Source organism: Pangasianodon hypophthalmus, chromosome 8 (assembly GCF_027358585.1).
Source record: "Pangasianodon hypophthalmus isolate fPanHyp1 chromosome 8, fPanHyp1.pri, whole genome shotgun sequence".
Taxonomy (NCBI): domain Eukaryota; kingdom Metazoa; phylum Chordata; class Actinopteri; order Siluriformes; family Pangasiidae; genus Pangasianodon; species Pangasianodon hypophthalmus.
In genome coordinates, this window is record NC_069717.1 from 16,099,347 (window position 1) to 16,122,497 (window position 23,151).

At 39.2% G+C, this 23,151-nt stretch overlaps 1 protein-coding gene across 1 annotated transcript; it reads left to right on the top strand.

Moving 5' to 3' along the window:
• Positions 1-218: 218 nt before the first annotated feature.
• dhx37 (DEAH (Asp-Glu-Ala-His) box polypeptide 37) lies at positions 219-21,662 on the top strand. The gene is made up of 28 exons (XM_026910767.3): positions 219-807; positions 1,134-1,259; positions 2,210-2,376; positions 3,907-4,019; positions 4,132-4,510; positions 6,289-6,437; positions 6,568-6,660; positions 7,081-7,177; positions 7,285-7,398; positions 7,732-7,833; positions 7,981-8,095; positions 8,923-9,024; positions 9,100-9,161; positions 9,246-9,381; positions 9,609-9,685; positions 10,408-10,640; positions 10,736-10,847; positions 11,016-11,122; positions 13,627-13,815; positions 13,936-14,060; positions 14,183-14,299; positions 15,266-15,438; positions 15,780-15,894; positions 17,203-17,340; positions 17,463-17,557; positions 17,645-17,718; positions 17,816-17,913; positions 20,396-21,662. Exons 2-28 carry the CDS (start codon positions 1,148-1,150, stop codon positions 20,470-20,472), a joined length of 3,471 nt encoding a protein of 1,156 aa, XP_026766568.2. The 5' UTR covers positions 219-807; positions 1,134-1,147; the 3' UTR covers positions 20,473-21,662.
• Positions 21,663-23,151: the final 1,489 nt, after the last annotated feature.

Sequence of the window (23,151 nt, forward strand, 5' to 3'; positions counted from 1 at the left end):
AACCTAAAGAGCATACATATAGTCTTTCTGCTTCCGATCTTCTTTCTCAGGGAAGCTCACAGCTTTTCTTGTACTGGGTGAGTGGCTGGTGGATAACTCCAGTGAGGTTTACTGAATAGTAAACTCCTTGATGCAGGAACAGTAAACCTAACTGCTCCTAAAGTCTCTGATAAAATGAAAACACACATATTGTCAGACGTTCCACCTGGAAAAGGTGTTTGCCTGATCTCTTTTTGAGGTGACAGCTATTAATACAGCCAAGTGTGCACACTGTGTGCTGGAATTTTAAAAAGAATCTTAACTGACAAAATTCAAGTTAATGATCTCAAGAAGGAGAACTTGCCCTGTCCAAGATGGCGGCACAGGTGACGTACACGCCCGCAGATTACCAGTTCGTGTAGGGACAATGTTTTGTCACAAAAATCGGTAAAGGGCTGGTCCTTAGTCCCATTAGAAAGATATCTACATTCTTCCTTCTCGTATAAATTCACACCATCTTGGGGAATTCCAGAGAGGCCTAACGTCTTGTTTTAATACTGCATTAATAACAGAAAATTAAAATGACATTTTCACATGATTACCATGTAAACATTATTAGTACTTGCAAGTAGCAAAGGCGTTCTCCGTGGAGAAAGGCGAAGCGGAACGTTTTGACTGAGTGTGTAAACTGGACGGGCGCTTTAAGGAGTTGTACAATGTTCCTGTTGTTGCACACGTGAGCTCTCGTGCAAAAGTGAATATCGTAATAAAAAACATCGTAATAAGAAACTCAAGTCTTGTGAAATCAGGAATTACATTCCGTTAACTGTAAGTTCATTTATTTTATTTAAAAAGTGGCCATAAATATGATTACCATTAGCTTACTAGCTAACACACTGATTGGTATGGCAGGTTCTGTGTAAACACTGGTTTCATACCGGACATGATAAACTGACAATTTATCAGCTTTTATACATTTTTTTTTTTTAACTCTGTAGCGGTATGCTTCCGTTGTTTACTTTCTTAAAGAGATTATAGCAGCGCCGAATATTTAAAGTTACAGATAAATAAGTTAGAATCTGTTACAGCACTATGTTACCAAGGTATTTTTCCATGTTTTTCTTTTCCTTTAAATGTTTTCTTGCATTTTGCAGTGTAATTTGCAGGCATGGGGAAGCTGAGAAAGAAACACAACTGGAAGGCGAGGGAGCAAAATGCAGCAGCTCCCAAACCTGCTGAGGACATGAAGAGTGAAGTGTTGCTGGAGTTCGACAGTGAAGGTCTCACCAGAACTTATCTGCAAACCTATAAACCTCTAAACCTCTTATTACCTGCTGATTAGTAGCTGTGTGTCCATGTAATACGCTAGCTGACCACATCCATACTAAACCATACATCAACATGTCCACTGTGTAACCTGGCACAAAAAGTGTGGCAAGATTTTGTGTAGACAATATTTAGTGTACAGGGTTTCACATGATTTGTAACTGTTTTGTAGACTGTTTCTCTTTCTGGATTGAGATGTTGTACTTGGGATCCCCAATTTTCCATGTTCAATTCAGTACAGTGTCAGAGCTTTGGGTATTGGGCAACACCTGATACTGCTCTGACCCTCTACAAGCTTCTGTTGCCAAGTTATGCACAATGTCACAAGTGTAATGGTAACGTGCTGTAAGACACTTTGTGTTTATGTATAAGATCTGTGTGTCAGCATTAAAAATAATGTGTGGTCACAGCATAAAACATATTCATGGATTGGATCAACAGAGGCTAAATCTGATCTGATACTGATTCTGCATTTCAAATACTGACAGTGAGTATAGGATCAAAACATCCTTGCATTATCCTGCTCAGGGTCACGGTGGATCCAGAGCTTATGCTGGGAACACTGAGCATGAAGCAGGAATTCCCCCTGGATGGGATATTAGTCCATCACAGGGCACCATCACGCACACATTCACACGCGCATTCACACCTAGGGGCAGTTTAGCGTACACAGTCCACCTGCTGGCATGTTTTTTTTTTTTTTTTTTTCTTTTTTTTTGGGAAGAATTGCTGGAGACAACACACAGAGACACTGGCAGAAAATGTGAAACTGTACGAGTAAAACGAGCTCAGGACTGAATTAAGAACACTGGAGCTATGCCACCCATGTCCTTATTTTCTACACATTGTCTTATATTTTTGTTGTTTTAGTGCTTCTATAGTGAAACTTTTTCTTCTCTTTCAGAATCCACCATGCTGAAGGGAGTGGATGAAAGTAATGTACTGGTTCTCCCAGGCACCAAAGCTAAGAAGAAGAAGGTGGAGCAAGCTGTCCCGAAGAAGAAACCTCTGACCAAAAAACAGAGAAAGAATCTGCAGAAAGTTCTGGAGCAGAAAGAGAAGAAAGCTCATGTAAGTTGTATGTGTGAGGTAAAATGAGTGAATTCACACATTAGCTGTATTTGCATACAAGTTATCTTTAATAGACAAATGTCATATTGTTTATTTCTATTTAGATCTGGTGATTTAGATTTAGTGTTAGATCTGGCAAAAAGTTATGGTTGTTAGAGGTGAGGCAGTAAGTGTGCTTCTTTACAGCGTCAGCCTACACCTGCAGTGTGATGGATAGTCTGCGCTTGCACATCGTTTAAAGCCATCTCGGTTAGCTGAGGTGCCGGATCTTCCACTCAATTTTAGGAGTGAAAACAGCTAGATGGATGGGCACATGACGAATTAAATTACACATAGAGTAAATGTGGATGCCCATCTGTGAAATGGTAAATGAACTTGAGGCATCTGCTGTGTAGAAAGATGTGCGGCTCTTGCAGAAACCTTTCTGTTTGGGTGCAGAATTATAAATCATAATTGCATTGTGGTTTAATAAAAAAGTAAAAAGCGCAGAAATATGCAGGACTGAGCATGAGAGGAAATGCGTATACACGTGAGTAGAATTGAGGATCTTAGACAGGACTTATGTCCCTCAACAATTATATAACATTTAATAGTACATAAGTTTATGCCCTAAAAAGAAAATTGCATTTAAATGAGCAAATACAAATAAATCTTGACCTACAAAAGATAACTGATATTGTTGCACACAATTCATTATCTATGAGCAAGAGGTTTTTTGTTTATAATTGACGATTGCTTCCACCAGCAAAAATATTCCCCCCTCCATCTGAGATATGCATGCCTCTCTCGAAACATGTCTCCAGCAGTTGAAGCAAAAGGAGCACAGTCCTTGCTGCTTTATTCAGAGTAACATTCAGAGCTCTACAATCATTAAATGATAATGTTTCAAAATACATTTTTCAATACTAGCAATTAAGCATTTTTTTTTGCTGGTTATAGAATTTAATTTCTACATTCATTTCACATGCAGTCTCACACCTACGCTTTGAGACGTCTCTGAGAGCAGCTGAGTGGTTTTACTCTTTCACCTGGTAGTCAGTCACTGTGACAGTCACATTAATGTACACAATAAAGTTTTTTTTGTTCTCATATTGCTTCTGTAATACTGAGGAAATGTAAGCAGATGTTTATATCCCCAGAGTCACAAATATTTAGGCTGCATCCCAAACCGCATTCTGCCATATTAAATAGTTTGTCAATACACCATTGGTGTTATTACGCTAATTATCTTTCACAAACAATTTCATTTTCTTACCAGAAAGAATAAAACTCCAAAATCTTGCATTCTATAACTTTAATTATTCACACTGATTTAACTGAGCTATTTTGATGGGAAACTGCTCAATGACAGTAATACTTATAGTCCTTCATGTATGCATTATAAGACTGTGTGTGTGTCGGTATGTGTATATATATATATATATATATATATATATATATATATATATATATATATATATATATATATATATATATGTGTGTGTGTGTGTGTGTGTGTATATAAATAATCTTTTTCACATGTTCATGCAGCGAGCAGAGATCTTGGACAAATTGGCAGAAGTTCAGCTGCCAGAATCTGAACTGAAGCTGCTGTACACAACCTCCAAGCTAGGCATCGGAGACAAACTTTATCAAACTAAAGAGTAAGTGCATGTTCTCAAACTTAATTCTGTATTTGTATTAGTATTGCTCTGCATGGATACACATAGTCTCGGATGTAATTTAATAGCTGTGTGTGTGTGTGTGTGTGAGAAGAGTTAATGTTGAAGGTGTGGACGATGGTTCAGCAAAAGTCAAAATCAGCAGTCTTAGTGGTGCAAACAGAAAGAGGAAAAGAAAACTGGATGAGGATGGGGATGAAAGCGAAGAACCAGACTCTTCTAAGGAGGAGACGAGTGGCATGTCAGACTCTTCTTCTGAGGAAGAGGGGGATGAGGTGGAGGATGATGTAAGAGATGAGGTTTCAGAAAAAGCAGCACCTGCAGTAAAGGAGAAACAGGAAGAGGAGGCAGAAACAAAAGCGGTGGAAGTGAAGAAGGAGGAGAAAAAGGAGGATGAAAAAACAGTCGTGCACAAGAAAAACGACTGTCAGCCAGCTGTGTTCATTCCTGTAGACAGACTACCAGAGATCCAGGTAGGAAAAACGCTTTCAATCGTTCTTTTTTCAGGTTTGGTTTACTATAGGGCTCAACAAAATTAAAAAGTTTTATCACCAATGTCATTTTTAAGATGGTAAAAAATCTGATAACTGTTAACATCTGAAAATGTAATATTTTATAGTCGTTAATTAATTAGTTTTAATTAAATATTAAGCCTAAAGACTGCACTTGCTAAAAACAGTGTACGCTCAAGTCCCAATCATTGAGCAGTAGATAACTACACTTTGGTGCAATAGACTTAAAGTTCGGAAGTCAAAAATAACCCCGATGCTCGTACTCAAGATCCTTTTAACACATGTAGCACTGTGTGACTCTAGAGGATACAGCTGTGGATGAGTAATGAGACATAATCCCACTATCCAGTGTCGCCCAGAATACGATGGGTTCCCTTTTGAGTCTGAGCGTTTCCTTCCTCATGTTGTCTCAGCGAGTTTTTCCTTGCCACCATCGCCAGGGACAGTGGTTGTGATGTAAAAAAAAAAAAAAAGAGACTAAGTTAAACCATATCAGAACATTTTTCACCTTTACTGTGAAATTGCAACATAGAAAAATCAAGTGACAAACAACCAGAAATGTTTTAGGGAAAAAAAGAAAAACAAAAAACTTCTAATACACTTCCATACACTTCCAAAACTTCCACTGGGCACTCTGACCGGTCTGCGGCTACACAGCCCCATAGGCAGCAAGCTGCAATGCTCTGTATGTTCGGACTCTTTCTATCATAGCCAGCATTAACTTTTTCAGCAATTTGTGCTACAGTAGCTAGGAACAAAAATGCAACCATAAACGTAATCATGCTTAACTGCTATATCAGATTAAAATCTATTTCTTACCCTTAAGTAGATTAATAATTAATCCACTGCTCTGCTAAAATCGAGGATGGAAATAGACGCAGTTGAAGGTTACATGTGTGGATTAATCTTATTTCTACTTAAATAGCTGACTCCAATTTATAATGAATGATTTGACTCCAGTGTTAGTTAGCTTCATTATCTGACTCCAACTTTGCTAGGTTAGGTTAATGTAACTGATTCCAAACAACAACCTTTTAGTTTGTGTTGTTATTTGAACTATTAATCGTCCAAATTATGCATTACAGAACTACAGAGTACTATAGGGATAACACAGTTACAAAGGTTTATTATACGGGATATATATGAATAAAAGAATGCAAGAATAAGTGGCAGACTTACAGTGGAATGGAATAAATGGACCTGCGTAGCCAGCGTAGGACGCAGATGGATTTGCATTGCATCTTGAGACCAGATGGTGAAATTCTTCTGAAAGAGCTCCTCCTTTCTTATTCTGCCTACCCTACTAGCCTACCCTACCACTGAACCTCTTTGAGGTTACCTGAATGGTGTGCATTCTTTGATCAGGGTATCAGATGGGGCACATCCTTACAGTTTTCAGCATGATGAGTTTCCACCTGAATGTGTTGTTTTGGACGGTAAACACAAGACCCCCAGACCTAATGGTGTGATGAGAGCTCAGGTGACTGGAGGGGGATCTTTGAGCTGTGCAGTTGGCTTTAGTATGTCTGAGGATATCACACACAGCAGAATATAAAACCATTCTGTAAAAGTTATTTTGTGAATTTGTATGATACTTTTGATATCACTACATTGTTCACCATGTAATACAGAGGAGATTGATATGAAACTGGAATAATTTGCTTAAACATAATATAAATGTTTCTGAGCCCTGCTTTGTTCTGTTTGTGTGTGTGTGTGTGTGTGTGTGTGTCTTGTAGGAGGCACGGCTGAAGCTGCCAGTGTTGGCAGAGGAGCAGGTGATCATGGAGGCAGTGAAGGAGAATGATTGTGTAGTGTTGTGTGGAGAGACTGGCAGTGGCAAAACCACACAGGTTCCCCAGTTCCTCTACGAAGCTGGATATGCAAGGTACACACACACAAGCACAAATATAAACACTTACAAACATGCACACACTGGTAAAGGCTGCAGGAATGTTATCACATTATCAGTCACAGTTATTCCACTCTCTCTCTCTCTCTCTCTCTCTCTCTCTCAGTGCTGGTGGTATGATCGGTGTGACTGAGCCCAGAAGAGTGGCGGCAGTCAGCATGTCTCACCGTGTGGCCACTGAGATGAACCTCTCCACAGGGTGTGTGAATGCATGTATTTGTGGTATTCAGAGTTGAATAACTGGACCTAAGCAGCCTCGGCCTCAGATGGTCCACCCAAAGATTCCCTGATGTACATGGTACACTTAACTGGCCTAAATTAATCTGAAACTTGTAAATTACAGTCTGACGTGCTATATGAACCTCTGTGTGTATACACATCTATGCACTGTGTTTTAGCATTCTTTTGGGGAAAACAAATATAGATGTACAGAAATGGGTACTGAGATATCAACATTTTCATAACCTCCTCCTCTAGTCATAGTCAGATGGCCTCATCTTTTGAAAACAAGTGGTGATTCACCACATAGAGTGATGAAAACTAGCAGACACTAGTCATAGTCTGAATTGCAGGAGTAGAGCGAAACTAACAGTGTGTGTTTATATGTGTGTGTTATCAGGGTGGTGTCTTATCAGATCAGATATGAAGGCAACGTGACAAAAGACACCAAGATCAAGTTCATGACGGATGGTGTCTTGTTGAAAGAAATTCAAAAGGTGCATGCGCGCACACACACACACACACACACACAGACACACTGAGACAAACAAACCAACATTTGCTGCCTTTTGTTCATGGCCCAGTTATGTTTTCATGTGTCCAGGACTTCCTGTTGCAGAAATACAGTGTAATCATAATTGACGAGGCTCACGAGCGCAGCGTCTACACTGACATCCTCATTGGCCTCCTCTCACGCATTGTGGCACTCCGCAATAAGGTACCACACACACTTCAGTGAGAAAGACTGAAACATACAATATTTAATTGACTTTTTATGAACTTTTTTGTGAAAAACCAGCATTGTAGCATTACCAGCATTACAGCATGGATCTTCAAATTTATCAGCAAAGGGCCGGTGTGGCTGCAGGCTTTCATTCCAGACAAATAGGAAGACCACTTGAAAGTTGATTGGAACCCAAGATGAACTGATTAAACAAGTGGAAACAGGTGTGACACCTGCCTGGTTGGAATGAAAGCCTGCAGCCACACCAGCCCTTTTGGATAAGATTGATGACGTCTGGTTTACAGTAATGCGTTTTTAAACTTACAGAAAGGTTTGCCCATGAAACTGCTGATCATGTCTGCTACGCTGCGAGTGGAGGACTTTACTGAGAACAAGAGACTGTTTCGCACTCCTCCACCAGTCATAAAGGTATCAGCCACTTCCACTGTTTTACCTCCTCTCCTGTTCTTTGCATTTCTGTTTAAGAGCTAACTGCATATCTGCTTTAATTGAATGATTTATTCGTGTTTCAGTAGATCTGAGTTTTTTAAACAAAGTGTGTGTGCGCGCACGCAGGTAGAGGCTCGTCAGTTCCCCGTTACGGTTCACTTCAACAAGCGCACACCAATGGAGGATTACGTAGCAGAGGCCTTTCGCAAGACCTGCAAGATTCACCGCATGCTGCCGCCGGGTCAGACGCGCACACACACACACACACACACACACACAAACACACACACACAGTGTTTTTATTTCCATTGTGTATTTCCAGCACACATAGTGTTTGTAGTTGCATTCATTTATACAGCATATTTGAATTGTGTAATCTGTTAAAATGGCACCCCAGCGTGCTCTAAATGACATCCTGTTGTGCCTTTAGGTTAGGAGAGCTTTTATCCAGATATGCACTGTGTAGCCCTCCTTTCTTTTATTAATCAGAAATAAATATAATTTTAAAAGAAAAATGTTAGGGTAGCCAAAAATTTTTTAACGAGGTTAGTTGATATATCACTTTATAAATTTATAAATCAACTGCTGATAGGTTATAGGTAAGATATTTGTAGTTTACTGTATTATTAAGAAATAAAGTACTTCATAACAATAAAAATGACATTAAAAAATGAATATAAAAACACATTAAAATTAACAATAGCACAATCATTATAATATGACCAAAAACAAGTTAAATATGAATAATGATGAATTATTTAGGTTTATTATTGTTTTTAGCATGAATCTTTGCATCAAAATAGGACTGTCCCTTAGTCACTTTAGTTGAGTGAATCTGTTAAAGAGCAACTGTTCTTCGCGTTGCTGCATCACCTGCCACTGCACACCTTCATGTAATCCCTGGGGAGGCAAAAGCTCCAAGTTACATACTTGCTAGTAGAAGATGGAAATATGTATTTTTGTCAGAAATTAGTATGTGCTTTAAGCCCATGCCCCAATACATGTAGACATCACGATGCATCACGCCACACATGGACAGGTACTGACTGGTTCTGTGCTTTGCTGTAGGTGGTATCCTGGTGTTTCTGACCGGCCAGGCAGAGGTGCATTCTGTGTGCAGGAGACTGAGGAAGGCTTTTCCTTATAGACCCAACAACATACAGCATACTGGTAGGCACACACACTCACACACACACAAATCTAACAGAAACCTTTGAAAATCATGTGCTATCTTTGTTGGTACAGAAACAGATGACACATCAGAGGGACTGAGAAAATTTAAGAAGCAGAAACAGAAGAAATCAGTGGTATGGATTGTTTCCATATTTGTCACGTTGTTAGTGATTACACTGCTGCCATGTGACTCACCAGCCTTTATTTTTCTCTCCCAGTCTCTTCCTCGCATTGATCTGGACAACTACTCTGCCCTACCCGTGGATGAAGGAGACGAAGATCGCCAGGCTGGCATTGATGACGATGATGACGAAGGCTCAGATCTGGATCTAGGCGATCAGCCAGAAGACACTGGTTAGATATTACTCCAGTGTTTGTGAATGCCGGACTTGTCTTCAGTTGATGAATGAGGAATGAATAGTGATTGTGGAGTTGTGGGAGGAAAAGGACCACTTTCAAATGGTTCTTGGGCAATGAAGGGCAATATATAGGAGGTTAACTAGGGAGAGTTTGAGTTGTGGTCTTCCTCTTGCAGACTCTGAGAATAACACGATTGTGTATTTTTTAATTTTGACTTTTAGAGGAGAAGGCGGATCCCTCCATTCCTCTGTACGTGCTGCCACTTTACTCCCTGCTGGCACCTGAGCAGCAAGCTAAAGTAATACATTTTCCTCTTGTGTTTGTTACTTTAATAATAGCCACACAGTATTTCTATGTTTCCAATAGTTGCATATTATGTGGGGAAAAATATAGCACTGTTGTCTATTCTTAGGATGCTTTCACACCTATTAGTCTGGTTGCCAAGTCTGAATCAGATCGAACATTGACTGCTTTTGGTTTGTTTGCTATTTGGTTTGGTTTGACTTCACACTGCACATAATTAAGCAAAATGAAAAGCAAAAAAAATGTTGGCTGAGGAGTGTGTATAGCTGAAAACATACTCGTAAAATAGGTTTGTAAAGAAGGTTAAAAAAAAAAATGTCAACAGTCATTTGTCATTTGAAACCACAAAAATCCCTTGGGCAAAGAGAACACAGCGCTTACTAATTGTTAGTTGGTTTGAGTCAGAGTTGAATCTCTTTCTCACTGCAGTCAAACTGCACTGATGGGAACCACACCAAAATCACCTTAGTCAGTCTCACACACCCAAGTGTGATTGCTGTGTTCTCACCTGCCCAAGTGTAATACAGCAAGGGGCAAAATGCACTAGGGTTTGATTCAAATGGGCTAAATGCTGCATATGTGAAAGCACTCTTAAAGTACTGATTTTTACAAATTGGAAGCCCCTTTTGGATGGTTGACTCTGATTTTGAAAGCATTATTATTATTATTATTATTATTATTATTATTATTATTCAGCATATATTTTTGTGTGTGCAGGTGTTCCGTCCACCTCCTCCAGGTGCCCGCTTGTGTGTGGTGGCCACCAATGTGGCAGAGACGTCCCTCACTATTCCAGGAATTAAGTATGTGGTTGACTGTGGTCGGGTGAAGAAGAGATTTTATGACCGAGTGACGGGGGTCTCTTCCTTTAAGGTCACCTGGACATCACAGGCCTCAGCGAATCAGAGAGCTGGAAGGGCAGGAAGAACAGAGGCAGGACATTGCTATAGGTTGGCTGTCCTTGAGTTTAAGTTTATAACCTTTGGTGGGAGAAATGATTAATTTTTGCTTGTGTGTGATTGTATGCTTTGTGTGATGTGTGTAGGCTCTACTCATCTGCAGTGTTTAGCGATTTCAGCCAGTTCTCTGAGGCTGAAATCACTCGTCGCCCTGTTGACGACCTTGTTTTGCAAATGAAAGATCTCAACATTGAGAAGGTTTGTGCCGGAGAGCTTACATGTTCCTTATGCTTTGTGTAACACTCAAAGAAGTATGGTAACTACAAAACTATAATGAGTGTTTTACTCACTAATTAAATTGTGTGTGTGTGTGTGTGTGTGTGTGTGTGTGTCCGTGTCCCATGTGTGTCCCCCATGTGTGTGCAGGTGGTGAATTTTCCGTTCCCTACTCCACCCTCTTCTGAAGCACTGGTGTCTGCTGAGCAGTTACTTATCTCTTTGGGTGCTCTAGAGGAGCCACCTCGCCAGGGGCGGTAGGATTGTTTTTTTTTTTTTTTTTTTTTTTTAATCTTCTGTGTTTTACACAGAACAACCAACAGCAAACAAAGATGACAGATCATTGTCTCATGTTCTGTGGAAAAAAAAAAAAAACTGCTGGTACAACCCCTGGCAAAAATTATGGAATCACCACACTTAGAGGATGTTCACCCAGCTTTCTTACTTTATAGCAAACAAACAAATCACAGATATGACACAAAAAAGGTTTTGTTCAATAGCTTAACATTCTGGTTTGTGAAATATACATAAAAAAAATTCAAGGACATTTTTTTTTATTAATGGCATGCCTTTTTCCAAATCAAGTAGAGGAAAAAATTATGGAATCACTCAATGTTGAGGAAAAAATTATGGAATCAATTTTTAATTTCCATTTCTAAAACAATTACCGGGAGAAGTCTAAAAATGCTAATAAGTCAGCAGTTAAAAGGGAGTGCTTACACACGTTAATGGGCTGTTGGACTTGGCTAATTGAAAGGAAACATGGCTCCAATGAGAGAGTTGTCAGTTGAAACAATGGAAAGGATTATAAAACTCCTTCAACAAGGAATTTCAACATGGAGTGTGGCCAAAGAGGTTGGTTGCTCTCAGTCAGCTGTGTCTAAAATTTGTTGCAAGTATAAACTTAATGGGAAGGTTATGAAAGGTAGATATACAGGCAGACTAAGGAAGATGTCAAAGCATCACGATAGAAAACTCAAAGCAATATGCCTTGAAAATAGAAAATGCACATCATATGAAAAACAAATGGGCGGAAACAGGAGTCAACGTTTGTGACAGAACTGTAAGAAACCGGCTGAATGAAATGAGATTTATATATAGAAAAGTCAAAAGAAAACCAGCACTAACACCAAAACAGAAGAAAACAAGGTTACAGTGGGCTAAGGAGAAGCAATCATGGAGTGTGGATGATTGGATGAAAGTGAAATTCAGTGATGAATCATGAATCTGCATTGGCCAAGGAGATCATGCTGGAACTTTTGTCTGGTGCTGTTCTAACAAAACATAAAGATGACTGCCTCAACCAATCAAATTTCCCAACTCATTTATGATATTGGGTTGCATGTCAGGTAAAGGACCAGGGGAGATGGCAGTCATTACCTCAGCAGTCAATGCACAGGTGTACAGTGAAATTTTGAACATTTTCTCATTCCATCCATAGAAAATAGGTTTGGTGATGATGAAATAATTTTTCAGGATGACAATGCATCTTGCCACAGAGCAAACAGTGTTAAAGCTTTTCTTCAGGAAAGGCATATCAACTCAATGACATGGCCAGCAAACAGTCCGGATCTCAATCCAATTGAAAATTTATGGTGGAAAGTAAAAAAACTGGTCCATGTTAAGGCTCCACCCTGCAAAGCTGATCTGTCAACTGCTATTCGAGAAAGTTGGAACCAGATTGATGGGGAATATTGTTTTTCATTAGTGAAGTCTATGCGTCAAAGAATAAAAGCCAGAGGAGGAGCAACAAAGTATTAATTGTGGTTTTTTTTGTTGATGATTCCATAATTTTTTCCTCAACATTGAGTGATTCCATAATTTTTTCCTCTACTTGATTTGGAAAAAGGCATGCCATTAATAAAAAAAAATGTCCTTGAATTTTTTAATGTATATTTCACAAACCAGAATGTTAAGCTATTGAACAAAACCTTTTTTGTGTCATATCTGTGATTTGTTTGTTTGCTATAAAGTAAAAAAGCTGGGTGAACATCCTCTAAGTGTGGTGATTCCATAATTTTTGCGAGGGGTTGTATATTCATACGTTCTGCACCTGCATGAAAGGAAGTACCTCACTGTGCCAGGAGGGGGCAGTAGTCTGTGTTTGTAATGCAAAAGCAAAAGAAAGGCAATCTTGCATACAGTCTTATATAGTAATATAGAAATTACTAAATAATAATATAGTCTGTTTAGTATAAGTGTAGTATAAATACAATAAAAGAATAATGTGAAATAATAATGTCAAATAGCATGCCACTTTTTGTGTACCAGTATCTGCTGTGGCATATTATTTTGACATGATCTAGTGTAGCCCGGCTATCATTTACATGCCACTGTGAATGTGTTTAAACCAATGACTCTATATATGGGTGGACATCATAACACGGATTTAGAAGTGAAGCCAAATATCTCTAAAGCCCTCTAATAGCACAAATTCCGAGTATGGGTCACCATACTTGGCTACACGTCACTTCACTTCACTTCACTTAATAGCTGGCTGCAGTACAATTTTTAACCACATTTAAAAATAAATAAATAAATAACACATAAAACCCACAATGTTTTGCACATAAGTAAAAGTTAAGAATAAAAGCAGAAGTTGAAAAATTGGAGATGGGCTGACTATTGCCAACGGTACGGGACACGCTGCTATAACCACGCTCTGCTTGGTGTGCCAGGGCCTTTTTACTCATTACTCTGTTCACTTTTTAGTTTTCCATGTTAATTAGTAAACAACTTTTGCACTCTGTATCTCTTCTAGAATGGTGGATATGGAGAGGGCTCGTTTATCATGTCCTATAACCCCTCTGGGACGTGCCATGGCAGCATTTCCTGTTGCACCGCGCTATGCTAAGATGCTTGCACTGGGCCGCCAGCAGGGCTGCATGCCCTACATCATAACGATAGTGGCAGCCATGACAGTTAGAGAAATTTTTGAGGAACTGGACAGGTAAAGTAAACAAGGGTTTAATGTTCTCCATGTGAAATAGTTACATGAGTTTCAGGGTTTTTTTTTAAACTATTTAACTCTTTTACTGTCTGCCTCAGCCTTTGCTTCTGTCTCTCTCAGGCCAGCGAGCAGTGAAGAGGAGAGCAGTAAGCTGGCTGGAAGAAAAGCACGCTTCAGTCAGATGAGGAGGTTGTGGGCAGGCCAGGGCCAGTCTTTACTGCTGGGAGACCTCATGGTGATGCTGGGTATGATGCAAATAATTATACACTTGCTTACAAAACAAAATATTTCAGTGGTCCATTTTATTGTGTGAAATATAATGGCAAAGTAAGTGTGTGTGTGTGTGTGTGTGTGTGTGTGTGTGTAGGTGCTGTAGGGGCTTGTGAGTTTGCTGGCTGCACGCCAAAGTTCTGCGAAGAAAACGGCCTTCGCTACAAAGCTATGTTGGAGATACGGAGGCTGAGGGGACAGCTCACTAATGCAGGTTCAGTGCTCTCCAGAATTATTGGCACCCATCTTGAAAATGACCAGAAATTAATATGTAATAAGAGTAACACACACAATAAGTGACATTTTGTACAGCATTCGGGGACATTGTATAGATTTATCTATATTTTTTTTTCAAACTTTTTTTTTTTCTTTTCTACAAAACACTCTATTCAGCATTATTGTAATTTTGTGATTCCTGCCCTCTCTTCCTGTAATGTCTAACAAGGCTGGAGACCCTTGTAAAGGGATCTTGGACTATTTCATCTAAAATATTTTAAGTTCCTTAATGTTCTTATGTGTTTCTTTAGCTATTTTTAATTGATTTGGATGTATGAAAGCCTCATCATCTTGTTGTAACCTCTGTCTGTGGCTAAGTCTAAAACTCCTGGCAGTGGCAACCAGATTTTGTGCTGAAATCTCCGAGTACTTCTTGGCAGAATTCATGATGACACCTGTGCCTGTGCAGTAAGAGCTCCTGAACAACCAGCCACAAAACATCCCCAAATTATTAATGAACCACCTCTGTCAGGAGCTTTTCCTTGTTTGCAGTTTTCCTCTTTTGTCACCAAAGATGCTGATGGTGTGCATGGCCCAAAATTCTTGGTTTCATTAGACCACAAACTATGTAAATAGTGGCTCTAACCACAGATGGATTTTACATGTGTACAATCTCATACCCCAGAGAAACTGGAGGTTGGTGGTGTTAAAAAAAAAAAAAAATATTCAACATAGATTATATAACTGCTGGATCTTACACAAGGAACACAGCTCAGAAATTAGTAGTTTGGTAAATATGCATAGGCAAGATGGGCATGTTGACGAAACGTGACGAATTTGTTTAACCACTAAGAAAGCACTCAAAAGAGTGTGCCCTTGAACAGCACTGCAGCCAGAAAAAATGCTGAAGTAAACCTTTTTAGACCTATGTCTGTGTGCTCATATATTCTTTTCTCCCATGCAGTGAATACTGTGTGTTCTGATGCGGGGGTGTGTGTGGACAACAAAATGGCCCCCCCGACTGAATCTCAGGTAGTGTGCCTGAGGCAGATTGTGTTGGCTGGTTTAGGAGATCATCTGGCCAGACGAGTACAAGCTGAGGAGCTACTAGATCCAAAGTGGAGAAATGGCTACAAGGTGAACATGCGCGTGTGCGCGCACACAGACACACACACACACAGACTCTACAGTTTAGTCACTGACAATTTTCAGTCTTACACTATGTAATAAAGTCAGATTAGATTCAGATTAATAAGATTAGAGCTTGTGTATGAAGTATAATGAAAATTGTGTATGCATATAAGTAACTGGAAGCTGAAGAAAATAGACTGTAATTATAACTTGGTCTAGACTATACTACCAATTTTACAGTGCGCATTTTTCAGTCAGAGATAATATTTTGTTATGGTTAAAAGTAACGTGATTTGTATGATAAACAGCACATTGTGTTGAAGGTATTAATTTTTGGATTTGTGTAGACTCCTCTGCTGGATGAGCCTGTGTTTATACATCCTTCCTCTGCACTTCACAAAGAATTGCCTGAGTTTGTTGTCTACCAAGAAATCATGGAAACTACCAAAATGTACATGAGAGGTGTGTCTGAGTCTGTGTGAGGTTATGCTTGTGTAAGTGTGTTAATTGTGGGAATAGATTTGGTAATTGATACATTTTTACAATGTCAGTCTATGCACATATTTCTAATTGTGTTTTTTAAAATTTCAGTGATTGTAAGACAAATACTTACTCAAATACTAAAATTATGGATTTTTGCTTTTTCTTTAAATGCATAATGAATCACTTTAAGGTAAACACTTCAGCTAAAAGTCAATATATGAAAATAGAATTCTGCTGAACTCAAAGCTTTTCATAGCTTATATTCATGATGGGGCTATCATTTATACTTTTATTTTAAACAGTAATACATCATGTATTTTATTATTATCTTTAATCACAAGAGTGTTACAGTATCTTTGTTACTTCAAGATTGGTTTGAATTTTGAGACAATTTACCTTCATTATTTGGTTCAATTTTCTGCTTGAAGTTTGTTTCAAATATCTACACAGGCCCAAGTCCACAAAGACTAAAAGTACCCTGATATACAACACACACAAGGGCATTGTTTTCTTGGCCCAGTATTTACTATCTTATAGAAGAGGGGTCATCAACAGGTGGACTGGAAAATTGGGGTCGTCAGCTGGCGGAAAAAGTACTGTAGCAGAACCAATCACTAAATAAAAAACTGCCTTTAGATCAGCGACTCTAATTTTCTAAACACGAACCAGCATGACTTCTGTATCAGCTTCTCTCTTGCAGCTCATCCAATCCACATCATTTATGTAAATTATAAAGGCGAAGTATGAACTGAATGCAGCTTATTGGACCCAGAGATTTGCTAGAGGGCTAGAGACATTATGCTAGACAGGGGAGCTCTCACAGATATTTAATTTAGCATTTCTGTTCAGATCAGTAAACTGCCGGCATAGCTTGTTTAAAAACCAATAATCAATCTTCAGTGACAACACATTGTAAAGATAAATGTTAAAGCTTTTAATCTTCCCTTGTCAAATTCAAAACCGGTGTGGCAGCATAAGTCAGTTTGTGGCACTCATCATAAGTGGTAACATGAAGCAACACTGCAAAACTAAACATAACCACTTTGCATTGTCTCTTTTATGACTGGAAACTAATAATTAATTTTTAAGCATAACTGTTGTCTCTATTCTAGTCATGTTAGTGGCTTATCCAGACCTTTGTAAGTAAGGAATTTCATGTGACTGAACCTATACAAATTTGATACTCCTGATATAGAGAGATTGTGCAGAATCTTAAAGATTTGTAGAGACTATTGTGCAGTACACTGTACTGCAGACTAATGCTTACATGATAAATGTTACTTATAGGAGTGTGTGCAGTGCAGGCTGATTGGATCCCAAAGCTCCTGCCCCAGTACTGTCACTTCAGTGGACCGGAACAAAGCCCTGCCCCATGGTACTGCACCCTCAGTGGCAATGTGAAGTGTCAACAACAGAGCACCTTCTGTAAGACCACACCATCCCCTCTCACTTTCTTACACTTACATCCCCTCACATTTCCCCTATGTGACCTTCGCTAGAGGTTTTCTTTGTAGTTTTATGAACTGTGTGTGCATCTATATTTATAGTCAGAGTTGGATGGAAGCTTCCTGCCATTGAGATGGATCATCCTGAAGGCCTTGAGCGATACAAACTGTTTGCCAAGTTTCTGCTAGAAGGACAGGTACATGTGTGTTTGAATCTGTGGGTTGTATATACATGTTAATTACATGGAGAAATTATTGATTAACTTCTGGGTTGCATGCTACAGGTGTGTCCCAAATTGCAGCGACACAGTACATGTTTACTGTCAAGTCCTGCAACCATGCTGAAGACTTGGGCCAAGTAAGAGCACAATCAACATAAATAAATTATTTTCTATGAATAAGTACATATGTGTGGTACATATAAAAAAAAATATGTGGGTATGTATGTATTTCAGGCTGCAGCCTCGAACAGAAAATCTTTTGGGAGCATTGGTGTCAGAAAAAGTGGACAACCGAGATGCCTTACAAGCTGCGTGGAAGAAAAATGAAAAATGTAAGTAGGTGTGGACGTTTCAGGCCACAACCAGCAGCTTGGAGGAAAACATCATCCAGGTTTCCATAAACATGATATTTTCTCATGAGTCTCAAAGCTCTGGTAGGCTACAACTTCTCTGGAACTGATTTAAATCACTGATACATATTTTATATCTATGATGTACATTATAGATAAAGCATGTGACTTCAAAACAAAAAAGTCACTTTAACATTAGATTTTCTCAAAAGACTAAGAACCTGTTGAGTCTTATAAATGTATAGTTAGATTTACTGAACTGAGACCTCACATTAGGCCCATCTGCCGTCTTGTATTCTTCTTTTGATCTCAAACCCAAATGTCTTCAGTGTATAGCAAAAACAAAATAACTGGCCTTGCCGTTCCAATACTTATATACAATATATACTGTATATTGTATCATGCATATCCTGTTTTCATAAAACACTTCTATAGGCTAATCTTGTTTGTTAAAGAAAAAAAAAAAAGTCTGCTAACTTATGGATTACTGCTATTGTAAGCCAAACATAGAAAAATTTTCATCTAATTTATAATTATTTATTTATACTTGTTTATAAGAGAGTGTTAGTATCAGCTGTATGACAAATACAGTCAGGTCCATAAGTATTTGGACAGTGACACAATTTTAATAATTTTGCCTCTGTACACCATCACAATGGATTTGAAATGAAGCAGTCAAGATGTGATTGAAGTGTAGACTTTCAGCTTTCATTTAAGGGATTTAACAAAAATATTGCATTAACTGATTAGGAATTACAGCCATTTTCTACATACTCCCTCCATTTTCACAGGCTCAAAAGTAATTGGACAATTGACTGATAAGCAGTTTCATGGCCAGGCGTGTCCTATTACCTTGTTATTTCATGACAAATTAAGGAGATGCAGAAGGGATGTTAGAGGGATAGCAGAAACCTTAGGAGTGGTCAAATCACAGATTTGGTACATTCTTAAAAAGAAGGAATGCACTGGTGAGCTCAGCAATAAAAGGCCTGGAAAACCATGGAAGACAACTAAAGTGGATGATCGCAGAATTCTTTCCTTGGTGAAGAAAGACCCCTTCACAATATTTAGCCATGTCAAGAACATTCTTGTTTACCTCAAGCAAACCACTGGTAACACTGAAGACCAGAAAGGCCATATTAGACTTTGCTAGAAAACATCAAAAAAAGCCTGCCCAGTTCTGAAACAAGATTCTTTGGTCAGATGAAACTTGTACCAGAATGATGGGAAGAGAAGAATATGGAGAAGGAAAGGACCACATCATGTGTCAAACATAGTGGGGGCAGTGTTATGACATGGGGATGTATGACTACCAGTGGAACTGGGTGCTGATAGAAGTAGCAGGATGAATCTGAAGTGTACAGAACTATACTTTCTGCCCAGATTCAGTCAAATTCTGCAAAACTAATATGAGAGCGCTTCACAGTACAGATGGCCAGCGACCCAAAACATACCGCAAAAGCAGCCCAAGAGCTTCTTAAGACAAAGAAATGGAATGTTCTTAAATGGCCGAGTCAGTTACCTGACCTCAACCCATCTGAGCATGCTAAGCAGCAACTGAATGGAGCTGCAGTAGAGGCCTGGCAGAGTATCTCAAGGGAGGAAACTCAGCATTTGGTGATGTCCATGGGTTCTAGACTTCAGGCAGTCATTGACTACAAAGGATTTGCATCCAAGTATTAAAAATAATCCTTATTTTTATAATTGTTAGTTTGTCCAATTACTTTTGAGTCTGTGAATATGGATGGAGTCTATTAAAAATTGGCTGTAATTCCTAAATGGTTAATGCACTATTTTTGTTAAACCCCTTGAATTAAAGCTGAAAGTCTTCACTTCACTCATATCTTGATTGCTTCATTTCAAAGACATTGTAGTGGTGTACAGTGGTAAGATTGCCAAAATTGTGTCACAGTCCAAATGTTTATGGATCTGACTGTATGTGTTGCGTGATACAAGTTACTAATTAGTGATCCAGATAGTCCTTTTCCAGTAAGATCTAGATCACACACATTTCTTAGTTCACTTACACCTATTACTTGCGTGGGTTTTATGATTCTAGAATGTTCACTTAACCACTATCTTGAAGACGAATCAAGTTGTTAATACAAGGTGTTGAAACACTGGCAGTGTGTACTATAGGGTATGAGAGCATAATTGGCCCTGCTCTCTGGGTGGGCAGGATGGCTTTATTTGCTCCTCTGTCAGTCGGTGGCACTAATCAGTCATGGGCATCTGTGAACTCCTGCATACAGAAGAGGGCAATTAGCTTTGTGTTCACCTGCCGTAAGATGTAACATGACCAGCAGTTTGAAAAAGATGGCTGGCATGACATGTTTCAGAGGAAGCACTTGTTAGCTGTCACCCTCCCCAGGTGAAAGCTGTCGTGTGATAAGTGAGAACTAATGACTGAAACTGGGAGAAAATTTGGTTTAAAAAACCTGAATCTGTTTATTTCTCCTAACAGTTCTCCTGTCAGCGTACTGTCAGTGGGTTCCAAAGTCTCTTCACGAAGAAGTCACCAAGAGCTGGCCTCCTGTCTGACACACACACACACACACACACACACACTGCCTTACCACCCATTAGTGGAAACACTAATGCACTGCCTCTTTAAAATCTTAAGCAGAGCTGGTCTTGCAGGATTCACACCTGCATAAGCACATATCTCAGAAGGCTGCAGAAGATTTTCCCCGGTCTCTGGAGACTGACAGACATTTTTACCAGCTTTATATATATATTCATGAACTCACTGTGGACTTAAGATGATGGATGAAATCTGTGGGAATATGGAACTTCTGTTCATGTATTTAATCCTGAACTGAAAAGAATCACCCTTGCAACTATGACTAGGCTTAAACTGGCTTATCTTGCATTTGGGAATGTAGTCAGAAAACCAGAGTTTGTGGGGTTCAAAACTGGAAATCTTACTAGTTGTGAAACTACCGCAAATAAATACGTTTTTATAAAACGCGTCTTCCTAATGTGTTTGTGTACAATAAGAATGAGTCTTGTGTGTCATAAGTGTGTCATATTTCTCTCTGGTTTAGTAGAATACTTTCAAAAATGTTTCATCTAAATTTTAAAGGGGTGTTTGATCGAGTCCAAAATAATTGTAAAGTGCTTTTCCACTGCATTATACTTAGTTAGAGTGCCACATAAAATTTTGTTTATTTCATTTTGAATAAATAAGTGTTGCAGTGTCTTCACTATATTAGTTTTCACTACATATGAACGTAATGAAAAGTGAGTTGGCTTAAGGAATTTACCATAATCTATATTTTTTCAGGTGTTTTCATTGCTGTGTCTGGCATTTAAGGGTGAAATATTACTTTAAGGACTGAATTGGTGTGAAATAAATAAAACATCTCTTGATTATATGCAATATGGAGTATGACTGACAAAAGGGGTAATACAGATTCTTGTTAAAACCAAAGATAAGACCTAGAACAATGTTGAACTTGTTTGGTGAGTTTCAGCATCAACCCCTCGCTAGACCCCCTGCTGTTAATTTATACTAACAGGTACCTTTTACTCCTGTGCAGAAATTATCATTGCTCACTATTCAGAATTCTGGACAATTCAGGATTAATTCGGGCAACTGTTTGATTGCCATAACTATATAACTGCAGTTATTTACATACCCCTGCAGTGCATGTGTTTCTGTTTATAGGGTGAATATAGGGTGTATACTGGGACACTTCCAAACTTTCTAAGCTTTCTTTCCATTAATAAAACAATTACCCCATCACATCATATTTCTGAAATCTGTAAGGTGTTGACTATCTACATATGAAGGAAAAATGTTCATATTCTGAAAATGTGTGGCTTACCCATTTGTTGACTGAAAATTGGCTTTTAATTTTTCCATTGTTTATTTGCAGAATACTTAACAGCATCATGAAATGACATTTCAGTAACAGGATTAAAATCTTATCCAAATTCATCAGCATATTCTCATACTGTATGTACACAGTACACTGAGTAAAAATAACTACGTATTAATATGTTGACCTGAGTATTCTACAAATCATTTCTTGCAGTGTAATACAATGACAGAGTTCTTCAAAATCTTTATTATTTTCCAAATATGTAACCAATGTTTTCTGCATTTCAGTATGAACAGAAGCCACCACTAAATGGTAGCAGTATAACCCAGGATTTAAAAAACAAAAAACCATCAACATCAATCTGTAAATTTAGATGAACACAGTACAGTCAAATTCTCTGCATACTCAGTAGGAGTCCTAAGAGTCATGTCCATGTTGGAATCGATGTCGAACTACAGCTCCTAGAATACACTGTGGCCTACAAACATGGCCGCTAAGGACGACAACACACTGCCACCACAAAGACTCTCGCATTCACCCGATTACCGATTACACACAGTGAAGTGTAGTGCGAAGTGAAGTGATGTGTAGCCAAGTATGGTGACCCATACTCGGAATTTGTGCTCTGCATTCAACCCATCCAAGTGCGCACACACACACCCGGAGCAGTGGGTGTGTGTGTGTGTTTCCTCGACTTGCTCTTGCCTGACCTAGTTTATGCTGTTTGTTGATCGCCTGACTTTTCCCTGCACCTCGAACCCTGCTCTTGAATCTCATCTTTGTTTTGATTGCCACGATTATTAAAAACTTGTCAACCTGCACTTGCATCCTCGCCTGCTTACCTGACAGAATACTTCGCCTACTCATGGACGCACCAGAAAACGTCGACTAGCGCCAAGCACTTGCAGCACAGGGCCACATTGTTGGAAAACAGCAGCAGCAGATTGACCACCTCACCTTGCAGGTGGCACAGCTCCGAACCACCACGCCAGCCACATCAGCTCCAGTGATGGCGACTCCCCAACCTGACACATCACTGATAGCACAGCTGGAGAAGTACTTCAGCAACCCATCTGGTGTTCATGCTGCAATGCTGGCTCTACTTCGTGAGACAGGAGGCCTGAGTGCATGAAGTTTGCTCAGTTCATCAATCTGCTTACTGACAAAGCGCTGGCCTGGGCCATGGCCGTATGGTCACAAGGAGATGAGAATGTGGCTTCCTACGACAAGTTTCTCCAGGTGTTCCAACATGTGTTTGACCATTCTCCCAAGGGTAAGGAGACTGGGAAGTGGCTCCTTGCCTTAAAGCAAGGAACCATAAGCGCTACAGAATTTGTGCTCGACTTCTGCATGTTGGCAGTGGGCTGGCACTGAAAGCTGCCTATGGCCAAGA

Bases quoted from the DNA above. Each gene is read 5' to 3' on its own strand.
- dhx37 (XM_026910767.3), top strand. From the start codon at position 1,148: ATGGGGAAGCTGAGAAAGAAACACAACTGGAAGGCGAGGGAGCAAAAT. The intron at 4,020-4,131 runs GTAAGTGCATGT...GTGTGTGAGAAG, and splicing joins AAACTTTATCAAACTAAAGA to AGTTAATGTTGAAGGTGTGG. The intron at 10,848-11,015 runs GTTTGTGCCGGA...ATGTGTGTGCAG, and splicing joins AAGATCTCAACATTGAGAAG to GTGGTGAATTTTCCGTTCCC.